Source organism: Halichoeres trimaculatus, unplaced genomic scaffold (assembly GCF_033239565.1).
Source record: "Halichoeres trimaculatus isolate MK-OKI-2021-1 unplaced genomic scaffold, fHalTri1.1 fHalTri1_scaffold_10, whole genome shotgun sequence".
Taxonomy (NCBI): Eukaryota; Metazoa; Chordata; class Actinopteri; order Labriformes; family Labridae; genus Halichoeres; species Halichoeres trimaculatus.
This window is the reverse complement of record NW_027437187.1, coordinates 30,724,940-30,737,789: the sequence shown is the minus strand read 5'-3', so window position 1 is coordinate 30,737,789 and position 12,850 is coordinate 30,724,940. Positions and strand designations below refer to the sequence as shown.

At 38.5% G+C, this 12,850-nt stretch overlaps 2 protein-coding genes across 2 annotated transcripts in view; one reads left to right on the top strand and one right to left on the bottom strand.

The window, feature by feature from the left end:
* Positions 1–3,015: 3,015 nt before the first annotated feature.
* On the bottom strand, positions 3,016–8,103 carry LOC141796598 (uncharacterized). The gene is made up of 5 exons (XM_074677815.1): positions 7,761–8,103; positions 6,651–6,923; positions 6,336–6,478; positions 3,990–4,332; positions 3,016–3,619 (listed from the first exon to the last, which is right to left on the bottom strand). The coding sequence occupies exons 1-5, from the start codon at positions 8,002–8,004 to the stop codon at positions 3,216–3,218; spliced, it is 1,407 nt and encodes a 468-aa protein (XP_074533916.1). The 5' UTR covers positions 8,005–8,103; the 3' UTR covers positions 3,016–3,215.
* A 2,303-nt stretch (positions 8,104–10,406) lies between these two features.
* The window catches only part of LOC141796257 (mannose-binding protein C-like), a 2,497-nt gene continuing 53 nt past the window's right edge, over positions 10,407–12,850 (top strand). The window contains 5 exon segments of the mRNA XM_074677256.1: positions 10,407–10,581; positions 10,676–10,744; positions 11,266–11,337; positions 12,242–12,441; positions 12,443–12,850. The exon segment at positions 12,443–12,850 is cut by the window's right edge and continues 53 nt beyond it. Of these exon segments, the coding sequence (XP_074533357.1) occupies positions 10,407–10,581; positions 10,676–10,744; positions 11,266–11,337; positions 12,242–12,441; positions 12,443–12,625 (699 nt within the window). The 3' untranslated portion in view covers positions 12,626–12,850.

Genomic DNA, 12,850 nt, shown 5'->3' with positions numbered 1-12,850 from the left:
TATCATGAAATATTTGTTTTAAAATCTTTTTTTGTGTGATTTTCAAAAGGTGTGGCTACATTAGACAGATATGATCAAATCTTTTTTTTTTTGTTCACAAGAAAAACTAACAAAACTAAATTCTTGACTGTTTCAATCATAGACTGTAAAAAATATGGATGTCCACTTGCTCAGCTCGAAGTGAGGTCTCCACAAAAATTGCTCCCCTTGGTGGCTGGCTGCAATATAGGTTAAAAATCCGCCTTCCAGCCATTCCAGATGGGCCGTGATCAAACTTTAAAAAATTGATACTCCTCGTAGAAATGTTTCTCACGTCCGATTGTTGTGGTGATTTGAAGATATCATTTGGCTGTCTTGTATCCAAGTCCTCTTTTTCCTGAAAAGTTTCATTTTCAATAGTTATATGAGGTTAAAAATGAGGCTTTACATAACGTTTAACGATGATTGACAGCTGCTGTTCTTGTGTATTTTTTTCGGGGATTGCAAAATATGTCGGGGGTAGAGTCAAGAAGTGATTAGACTCTCGAAAGAAAAAATATATATATTATTTTTGTCACCCAGCTCCACTCAGATTCTCCCAGAATCCCTCATCGTCTCTACTGCACAGACTCCGGCTGCACAACTGCTACAATGGCTGCGCCTGTGACCGGGGTATTTTGGTTTCAAAACCGTACAATGATAAATGGCGGCGCCATGCTGTCCACTCTATATACAGCCTATATTTTCATATTCAATATGTCAGTTGTCAACATTTTAGGTGTCTTGGTCAACAAATGATAGAAAATTTGTTTAATACTGAACAAAACATAAATAAAACATTACATAATCAAACTAAGAATATACATAAGTAACTCAGTCCTGACTGAGTCCAGTAAATTGGTGGACTGGGGACAGAATGGCTGGCCTTGCTGTCCTCCTTTGATGGCCACAAGAGAGCTATACAGCCTCAGGTGGGTACCAGAACTCATGAAAAGTCCCTCCAGCCTACTGCAGCTTGGGGAAAGCACAGAAAACCCTAATGTCTAAATCTTCAATGATAATTAGTAATCCACAACTGAAAAAGGGAAGTTACAAGATCCTCAAGACAGCCACTTGAGTGTCCACACAGAATCCGCACAATACTTGGGGTGTTGTTCCTTTCTACTGAGGAGATTGCAGTTCAGGCCACAGGAGCACTTCCCAGTTCCCCCTTTTTTGGTGAGGTATTAGCAAAAATAAGAAGCATTTGATTGGGCCTTAGGTATGTTGGCCTCAGGTGTTGAGTTGAGTATTTTTGCCACTGTAGATTAATTTTATCTGCCTATTTTGTCAGATGTTGTCCTGGTAACACTGTGGTTCCTCTTTCTTCAGGTCAAACTGTCAAACTCCCTTAGATTTCAACAGAACTCTTTCCTCCAAGTTCCCCTAAATTTTCACTGCACACTTAGAAACATTTTACCAAATGTTATATTAATACTCTTTCTATTAGTGATTTAAATTATTTTTGTTGCTATTACACCTGCTTCTTGTATAATATTTTTTCTCTGTTGCTAATGTCCATCTCTGAACTTTTGATTCCTCTTTGGCAGTTTGCTTCTCTCTCTTAGCTCAGGCTCAGGCCTATCCCTTTGGTAAGCCCCATGCTTGCTCTGACCTTTTTCTCTGAGCCTAAAGTGTGACTTCAACCTATTTTGTCACACTTGTGAGGGGTAATCTTGTCCTATTCTTTTTGAACAACTCTAAATTCTTTGGTTTACACTTCGAAACAGACCTTTGGATAATCCACCACAGATTTTCATTGGGGCTCATGTTTTGGGATTAAGCTGGCCACTCTAAGACCTGGATAGTGTGTTCCTACTGTCAAGTTCTACTGGCTCTGGATCTGTGGCAAAGGGCATTATCTAGTTGAAACATCCAGTTTTTCACAAATCAGTGCATGAGCAGAAAAGAGCATGTGTGTTTGGAGAATGGCTCAATACTTATCAGAGTTCAATGTGCCATCACAGACAGTGAGGTGACCAACACCAGCAGCACTCATGCATCCCCAAACCATGATACTGCCTCCACCATGCTGACAGTAGGTCCTGTACATGCTGGAGGTAATGCCCTGCCTGGCCCATTACATTAACAGAAGGAAGATGGAACAGCCTCTATAACTTCAAGTGTGCTTCCTGCATTGGGTTCCTTGTCGAAGAACTTTCGAATGGGCTGTGAAGCACGGCAACAATATTTTGTCTTTTAATGAAAAGCACAACCTTCATTTGTGGATCACTGATACCAAAATGACCCAAAACTCAAAACTCCTTTTGTGTTTTTATCGAACCAATCACTTTAAAGTTTTTAATGGGCTTTTACTATTTGTTTAGTATTTTGGCTGTGGCTGCAACAAAATAAATTGCACTTCAAGACCCAAGGGAGTTTCTTGATTCATTATTCCATGAATGAATAGGGTGTCTGAGAGCTTTTTTCCACTTCTGTAATAATTATAAAAATCTGTTTCTGCACTTGAAAGAGTGGTGAAACACTTGTGGTTTACTGCGGGACATTTTTATCATATATCTGTCCTTATAGGTCCCATATTATGCAAAAATCACTTTATTAAGTCTTTTAGTGAAATTTGTGAGTCTTTGGCTTTTCTCCTGGCCCACAAAATGTGATATTTAATGACAAAACCTGTACTTAGTAGTGCTTGTGAATGTAAAATCCTGACCTAAAACAAGCTGTTTGGATTGTGGGGATTTGCAGCCGTCAGCAATTCCCTTTTTTGACCAATCAGGAGCAAGTCTGACCTGACTGGTCCACTGGAGCAGATACCCTGACACGTAGGGCTGGGACAATATGCTTTTCTCCTGATTCGATTCTTTTATGATTTTTGGGGTCCTGATAACGTTTTAATTGCGATTCTTTGATATTTTCAATTTTTACGGCTTTTAGTTTGCTTTTTTTGACACCAGTTGTGAAAAAGTTGAATGATGATGATGTCTTGAGATTTTATCATGAGCCATATTTTCCCAAAAAATGTACATCACATGTGACTCAGTTTTTAGGATTTATTCATGGTATCTGATATCATTTTTTCAACCCAGCTTATAAACAAAGACTAAAATGAAGGACTTAAATATGAAAAAAAAAAGATTTTTTAACAAAAAAATCCAGATACCTCGGTTATTTCTCCCATTTCTACTCACATGTCCATTTTCCACTGGTGAAATCCACATTTTTCAGCACTCTATGTCTTAAAAAAATTCCTCCTTGAATCCTGTAGCTTGTGTATCTTCTTCTAATAAACTGTTTGAATCTAAAGGTTTCTGGTAACTCATTTGTTTCATGTAGCGCTCCATGTTTTCTTTGTGGTAGTTGCTGGAGCTGTGGTTCTTGATGTTGTCCAGCTTTAAGCACCGGGAGCCTTTGATCATACCATTGTCCTGGTGTTTCTTATCATGGCAGAGGCGGCAGATGTGGCACCACATGACGTTGAGGCTTGGCGAGTATCGGAGGAAGTCAAACGTGCGAAGCCAGGCTTTCTTGAAGCGAAGGGTGGGGCGAGGTTTGTCATTTGGCGAGAGTGTATCAGCAAGCTTATGGCTCTTGGATGACAACTTCCGTCTTTTTTTGAGACCTTTTTTAAGAGACACAGTCCCTAAAAGAGCAGACAGGTGACACATTTTACCAAGCATGAAGAGGAACCTTTCACCATCCAGTTATCTGAGGGATTTAGAGACAAAATCAATGCCAAAAAAAACAAAACAGGCATAAATTAGCTTCCGCCTTTATGAAAGCTAATCTTAGCTTTGGACAAACTACATGTTTGAAAGAAATGATCTTATGTCATTTTAAAGGCAAAATATGAATCACTGTAGATCTTTTAAGCTTGTTCAAAAAAAGGATTTGTATTTTTTCTAACGGCTCTGCTTGAAAAAGATGTCAAATAAATTTATGTGTAAATAAAACACAACTTAACATTGACACTGTAAACAAAAATTTGAACAACAAAAGCTCTCCAAACTCACAGTCAGGTACTTCTTCTTCTGTCTGGGCTGGTTTTCGACTCTGTGGAACCTGGTCTGTGTGGACCTGAGTCTTGTTGGAAACATGTGGGACATCCATGAGGTCCTGTCCTCCTGTGAGAAGAGACAGCTCCCCCTGCAGCTCAAAGACCTTCCTCTCCAGCTTAACACAGTTCCCACAGGATGAAGAGGAGTCCTTGCTGGTCTCCTTCACAGGTAAAACAGGTAAAACTCTTAGACTTAAATCTTCTTTGAGCTCCACATAGATGGGGGGCTCTTGGGTTGACGGGGTCCTGGACTTGCTGAAGTTCTCCAGAGACTCTTCGATAGACTTTCTGAAGAAGTCCTGAAAGAGTTGAAAGAGCTGTTAGTTCATAAAAACTACAAGAGGTCACCCAGGCTCATCTATAAGATAATAACGTGGGGAATATCATTTAAAAATCTGAGTATAACCAGGAATTGTTCAAGTTATTATCATGTGATGTTCAGGAAAAAAATCAGATAATAGTAAAAACAAAACCCAATAAGGTACTGCTCATATCAAAATCAGGTAACATTCAGGAATTCATCAATTACTAATGAGGTAAAAGTCAGAAAATAAACAGGCAGTAACCAGGTAATAATCATTTAATCATCTGGTTATAAGCATTATAAGTGTAATAAGCATTTTTGTATAATCATATACAAAAACACAAAAAGTGCCAGGTAATATTCTAATAATATACAGATGATTTTGAGGGAATATTCAAGTAGTAATCAAGATATAATCAAGAAATGTTCAGGGATTATTTGTGGACCATTTAGCTAACAATAAGGGAAAGATAACATTATCATCATGTGATAATCATGTGATCTTTTGGTAATCAGTAGACAATAATCAGATCATATCCTGGTAATATGTAATAAGCAGGTGATATTCAGCTATGTATATGAAAAAAAACAACCAGGTTATTGTCAGGTCATAATCATGTAAATTCCAGGAAATTGTCAGGTTATAACCAGGTAAAACACAAGTTACATTCAGGTTATGTGCAGGTACTAATTAGGTGTTATTTGGGTCGTATTACCGTGGTATTTAGGAAATAGCTGGACAATAATCAGCCTATATTCTAATAATAAGATAAGTAAAAATTAGGGATGGGTATCGAAAACCGGTACCTGTTGAGAATTGATAAGACACGTTTCAATCCATCGATATCGTTAGCCTTTGTGCTTAACAATTCCCTTATCGGTTCTTTACATTGTGTCGGAGCCGCCGGGCCTCACCTCAACTAATCTGCTGCTGCAGCCATCTTGGCTTAGCAGCTAGATAATGTTTCCCAAGAAAATTCTGATTCGGGATTTCTCTCTCTCAGGAGATTTATACTTAGTACATTCGAAATGGTATAAATCACCTTATTTACTAAAATAACAAAATAGCGCAAGCTTGATGCTAACGTATATGGGAAACTGCATTGATATGCTAGCAGTTAGCATACATCAGTATAACTTCAGCTTCAGAATAGAATTTCAATTTTCATCACAGAAACATATCACATCAACTCTTTGTAAAAAATACTGAGAATTTCAAATGTCAAAAGCTAACAGGCAGTTGAAAGGCTCATGGCTAACTTCATAGCTACGGAAAGCTTCCAAACAACTTAAACCATTGCTATAACCACTTTGGGACACTAGATGGTCTACTTGAATTATTAATATATTTCAACACAGAACATCAACGTCACATCGTGTGCAATTTGTACCTGTTTCTGTATAATTATGCCCAGAAATATCCAGACTCAGGGACTGATGACATTTTATTCACTTACAGTATAAACTCAATTAAATGTTGTTGACACAGAAAACCTGTAAAGCTACTTTTTGTACCAAGAAAATTCTCAACAGGAACTGATAAGGGAATTGATAAAGAATCAAATTGATAAGCAGAATCAAGAAGAGCATCGGTATTGACAAAATCTCATCAATTCCCATCCCTAGTAAAAATCTTATCTGGGAGGGGGCTCTTACCTAATTTAAAGGGTTAAAGTGCAGCCAGGTCAGTAGGAGACCATAAACACCTCGGTTCACTGCGTGTGCCGTTGATATTCACAGGGATTGCTAATCAGAAAAGGGAGGGCTCACTTTGTATATAGATTAACACTGCATTCAAGTACAGTAGGAATATAACTAGTACAGTGAGTTTCAAAGTAAAAAAAATCAGGACATAGCTTCCTAAAGTCTGGATACTAAAATAATAAAAAAGTTAAGGTAAAGAATTTCTGCCAAATGTTCACTAAATATAACCTTTGTATTTGTTACGTCCTCTTTCTTCTGCTTGTTTATTTCATCATTCTCAGTTTGATTTCTTACTCTGAAATCTGTCTCCTTCCCAGCATGCACTGTTCCCTCGTCCGTCTGGTCTGCAGGCCTCTTGTTTCTGATCGGCTGACTTTTCAGGACCGACAGCAGCAGGGATCTGACTTCACTCCAGGAACGTTCGTCCTTTACATGATCTGAAAAACAACAGAGAAGAGAAACACTGAGCAAGAAAAAACAGACACACAGAGCTTAAAATGACGTCTGAGTGTCCAGAGAGAAGACATTCTTGGATGCATTCGATGAATTTTCTGTTTCGGAGTCTTTAAAGGCTCCTTCATCGGTGTGTGCTCGTATCCATGTTCTTACCTCCTACTCTTTTACTGACTTCTCTTCCAGCTGCTGCTGCCCCTGCTTCCCCCATCGTAGGCCTGGATATATCTAATCGTCTCTTCTTCACAGTCATTTTCAGGTCCTTTTCCTTTGTTAGGATCTTTTCTTTTCTCTTTCTTTTCTTTGACTTCATGTCTCTGATGGACAGAGAGAAACGCTCTGTGTATCTGCCGTTTTCTTCTTCGTGACCCAGCTCGAGTGAGGGGGCCCAGTCTGGATCTGACTGCAGCCTCTCATACGCTGGTTTACCTGCAGACAGGTACAGCACAGAATGTTACGAACAGATATTTACTTTATTGTGATAACTTGTGATGTTCAAAATGTTTTCTTGGGACCTTGACTTTCTTCAAATATTACAACTGATCTATCTTATAATCTTGAGATAAATAAGATAGTCTCTTTTAAAATAAACTAAACAAGCTGGTTTCTTTGATAAGGAAATGCAATGCTATTGTTGTTGACATAAATGAGAAATTTTTACACTGTTTCTGTTTGTTGTTTCTGCAGAACTTCAGCAACACGTTATGATCTTGTGGTTTTTATTTATTTGTTTATTTTATAAGCAAATCCTGTACTACATAATACAAAACCAAGGACAATGCTAATGATGATTTGGCTAATAGCTCATCTATCTAAAATGCAACTTTACAATCACTAAAATACTAAATATTACAAAGCTAAACATGAAAAACTCTCCAAAAATAGTAGACACTTCGACCACACAATAAACTAAAACAATGAAAGAAGGAATATGTCAAGAGAACAGCTGTAGTTATTCATTATCATGTGAAAACTGAGTAAGGAAGGTTTATGGAGGCGTGTCTTGTTTGAGTTTCCATATATATATATAAGCATAAACAGACAAAAAACGAAGCTGAAATGAAGGAAAAGGTCTGAATTCCATTAAAACAATGACAACTTTCACAAAAGTCGGCCTTTCTCACACAAAGCAACGAAATAAGCCTTAAGTTTGACCTAAACTGCCTCAAATACCGTTTAATGAGCCTAGAAAGTAAAGATTACGTCGTGCACAGTTCAGGTGCTGCTGAAATAGTCTGTAAATGAGAGCTTTGGATTTCTACTCACCGGAGTGAAAATGTCGGGAACACACTCTCGTGGATTTGTGGATGTGGCTGAATGTGATGTTACTGCGACCGACAGCAGCCACCCAGGCGGCCCTCCTCTTCATCGTTAGCTCGGAGATCTCACTGCCTTCGTTCCTCCTCCAAGCGGGGAAACTGAAGAAAGTTAGTCCGTTGTTAAGGCTCTTCCCGTCCTCGTCGTGAGAGACTTGGTGGCAGTTTTTTACGCAGCAGCTGTTCCCCGTCATTATTATCTTAAAAGGAACCAGAGAGGCTTTTTAACTTACAGACCACACAGACCACGGTCGCCTGTGGGCACGAAAACAAACTACCGCCAACTAGTGATGTGTCGATCGTGACCGAGCCGGGTCTTCTAACCGGTTCTTTAGAGTACGACGGGAGCCGTCTCCTGATTGGGAGACAATCCTTTTTTTTTTGGTTTGTCTGTTTCGACTCCCAGACTTTTTTCTTTTCCTATTCTTCTTTTTAAAGCGACACGTGATTGGAGCCAGTTTTTTTTCCTTTTCTTTTTTTTCCAGAAAGAATGAAAGAATAAGATAAACAATTAGCAGAGTAATAAAATAAATAAAGACCTTAATAAACAGTAAATCATTTTACTTTGTTTGTGGTAATGAAGGTAATAAGGTAACTTGGGTGCTGAAAGGGGAGGGGTGGCAGTCAAACACAAGCAGCAGAACAGGAGGGAGGGGGTCAAGGAATGAGGCAAGAGAGAAGGAGACATCAGAAATGCACTGTACAGGTAAAGTTTAGAAAATGAGTGACAGCAGGAAAAGTCTGCAAGATAACAATCTCTAATCAAGCCACTGATTCAGTGTTGTTTCACTTAGATTGATTTGTATACGTATTTAGTACATAAGTCTAAAAAAACAAAACAAATTGCAAGTTTTTACATGAATAATTAATTTTGCACATCATTTTACATTATTGTTGATAATAAAATAATTTAAGCAATTTAAAAAATGAAGAGCCGCTTGAAAGCTAAAAGAGCCGGCTCTCCAAAAAGAGCCTAATTTCCCAACTGACGCTGCCTATTGGAGCGGACGTAGCAGCTGGTTGCCATCTTGGATGGGTCACCCACTCACCCACAGTATATTCATTTCTATTAGGGAAGGCGCATTATGCCCAACTATATGAATCATAACTACACGAATTCTCATCCGATTTTCACAAGGTTTGGTTTGTTACAAACGGCAGAGATGTAGTTATGATACAGGACAGTGTCACACGTCACTGCCGTCATGCTGAATGTGGGGGGAAAACGCAAAATAAAAAACAGCGACATCTAGTGGCGGCAGTAAAACTTAAAGGCAGAGATGACACTGGCACCACGAACATCATCAACCTTTCTATGCCTAGCAGAAGGTTTGAAGTCATCAACAAGAACTTTTGAGCCCTTTAAAGAAGAAGAAGAAGAAGAAGAAGAAGAAAAAGAAGAAGAAGAAGAAGAAGAAGAAGAAGAAGAACAACAACAACAACAACAACAAAAATAAATAAAGAAAGAAATTAAATAAAAGGAAAATAAAAAAGATAGAAAGAAAAAAAGAACAAACTGACAAAAACATAGGCCTATGTCTTTTAGTCTAAAGGAAAGTGAGATTTGCTTAAACTAGACCTCTTCATACTCCATAAAAGTGATTAATTTTACCCTGTTAACACACTACTGGAGATCCTGGATATCCTGGATATCAGGTATCAATAAACAGCCAAATCGGATAAAATAATAAGCAGAATTTATGTGATTGAAAAAAAAAGTATGGATTTAATTTTGTCATGGTAAATGCACTGCTTTAGACTTTCTGTGCAGATTTTTTCCAGAAGATATTTAAGCTGTGTTGTGTAATATTTTGGGTCCACAGGTTGGAAAGTATGAACACACCCTGTCCCCACACACTGTTCTTCTCCATCAAAAATGCATTATGCAAATCAAAATCACAATCCACAGGGATTAAAGCCAACCAGTGTAGCATAGTTTTAACACCAGAAATGTATTCAAACACGTGTTAATACATGTGAGATTTTTGTTTTTACTTCGATTGGCCACAATTGTTGTTTAAAGATTAGGGAGGGTTCCCAAGTGGAGACGCTGCATCTGGCATTCACAACAAGCTGAAATTCTTTTATCATGAGTGCAGCCTGATATCTCAGTCACTTTCTGTGGATAAAGCAAAGAAAAAGCACAACTAGCAGGAACTTCATCACTTAAACTCTACGGTTTGTCTATTATTGATACTGTTATTATTTTGGTTACTCTTGGTAGAGCTTTTCTTTATCTGATTTAATGTTTATTGTCTCACTGATTATTTATAACTTGCTTTTTATGTTGAAATATGTAACATATTGGCTTTTTGAGTTATTTATTTATTTATTTTAATTTTAAATAAATAAAATATGTGTAATTTATTGCTTTGTGCTTACATTAGTCCACAATCCAAGCAAAATATTGGTATGTTTTTCTGCTATTTTATTTTAACGTATATATTTTAATTGCATTTTTTTAAAGCACTTTGAACTGCATTTGATTTATGAAAGGTGCTATGTACATGAAAGGTAAATGCATAATTCAATATTAATGATGATAATTTAAAAAAATCTTGAAAAATGTGACATATTCAGAATCTATACGGAGAAGATGAGGCTGTATCTCGTGTTCTGTGCTCTTTGCCTGATGGCTCTTGTTGGCCTCAGTCAGCTCCAATGTGTGCCTTGTCCCAAAGGTGAAATGGGACCCCCTGGGCTCCCAGGAAGAGATGGAATGAAAGGGTCCAGAGGACCACCTGGACTACCTGGTTTTATCGGAATTCCAGGTGTAAAAGGTGACCATTGTCAACTTGTTTGTTTTTTTAGCTACAGTTTCACAACACACTCTGATGTTTGCTCTGGTCTCTGTTTTTTCTTAAGGGGACAGAGGAGACCAGGGGTGGCCCGGTGAGCGGGGCAGCCCTGGACCTGTTGGAGTATGCCAACAAGGTGAAGAGATTTGTCTGAATACATTTTTGTTCCTGATTATTTTGATGAATAAAATATTCTCTATGGGCAGAATAACCCCAGTAGCATAGCTTGCTTGAAAGAAAAAGAGGTTTAAACATAAAAACAAGAAGGAATCATCACATTTAAATATGTCTTTGTAGCTGCTCAGACTTCGGTTTGGCTCTTATTGGACTGATAAAGAGACTGGAGATGTCAGGTTAGACTTGCTCCAAATATCAGGACCTGGAATTCATCCTGCAACCTGCGAAAACATACTAAATGAACTAAACCAGCTCCACAGAAATGTATAGATAAATAAAGGTTTAAATGAAGAACATTTTCAGGTTATTTAATTCTTCCACTGTGATAGCCAGAAAAACAACATAGGGTCTTTGGCATTAAGTGAAAGTCAAACAATAATAGGAGCTGAAAATAAAAAGACTGAGAGCATTTGACTGTTAGGTGTTGCAGATACATAAATATTAGCAGGGAAAGTTTTGTAATATAACTTTATTCTGCAGCTCCGGATGGCACTGATGCCAGTTGCGCGGACCACGGAGCCTTACAGACGAGGGTTGCTAAAATAGAGCTGGGTAAGTATACAAAAGAAACAAACTCAGGGGTACTGGTGTATAAGTGTTTAAAGCCCTGTTTCCACCAAGCGTTTAAGTTAAGGGAAGTTGGGAGTGGGAATGATGTCATCTCCGAGTTGGGCATTACAGTTGCCAAGTCAGGAAAACTTGCCATAACAGCAGTATTTCTGTATATAAACGTAAAATAATATGATGTAAAGGGCTGATTTATTGCGAAAAAGACTAGTCAGAAATCTAAAAATAAAAAGAATATAACAGGAGCTTAATTGCTGTTTACCCCTGAACTCTGAATTTTTTACTGGTAACTCGAGGTGGTGTAGGTGCTCTGACTTACAAGTTGGAAATTCCAACCTCGGGGGGTGTTCCCACTCGGAACTGACTTCCGAGTACAAATGTAACGCAGCATAAACCAATCCGATCTAGTAAGGTGGAGCTACAACACAGCAGACTGTTGATTGGTTGAAAGGATCATCACTTACCATGCAACAGCAGCTGCATTTCTCCTGGGGGCACACAGTCTTCTCTTTCATCACATCACATCACACATCACATCACATTGCTGCATGTCTCTCATATTTTCTCTTTGTTTACTGTGTTGCGTTTTTCTTCCCAAATGGATTTATCAGCGGGGTACACTGTGTCGCGCTGCTATGGCATCACACAATTATGTTACTGATGCAGCTGCCGGCATCCAGCTTACACGCCACCTACCATGAGGGGGCACGGTTAGCTGTGGAAACATGAATAGGGCCAAGCTTAACCCAGCCAACCAGTACCAAACCATACTGATCTAGACTGGACTGCTTGGTGGAAACAGGGCTTAGGTTTTGACTTGTAAGTTAATTAAAAAAAAACTTTTTAGTTCATGTTTTCTGATTTCTTGCATCACTTTTCCTTCCTTTAGCAATAAACTACAACTTTTTGAAGCGAGTCGGTCAGAAGTACTTTGTGTCGTCCAAAAAAAGAGACTCCTTCTCCAAAGCTGTCGAGTTCTGCTCCCAAAGAGGCTTGGAGCTGGCTTTACCCCAGAGCGAAGAGGAGAACGACGTCCTGACTCAATTCTTCGAAGATGTTCCCAAATTGGTCTGGATCAGTGTCAATAATAAAAAAAGCAGAGGGGAATTTTGGGGTGGATTTGAAAAACAGACCTCTGACCTTTACCAAATGGAAGGAGGGGCAGCCTGATGAGACCATCCAGGACACAGGCTGCACCATGCTGTCAGGAACTGGAGGTTGGAGGGTGACACAGGACTGCTCCCTAAATGCTTTCATCATATGTCAGATGTAGACAGGTCTCAATCCCAGTGTCTTTGCTGTGGTCAAAATCGAGCCAGAGTTAAGTCTTTGGAGACAAAAAAAGTTTCAGTATCTCAGTTATTGGGTGTAACTCTTTCTTTCTTGGATGTTTCAACAGTTTTCTTTGGAAAACAAAACTCAAGTGTATTGCTAGCTTTGTATTTATCCCACAAACACATTACTCAGTAAAAAGTTTATGCAAAGATGTTAACCAATA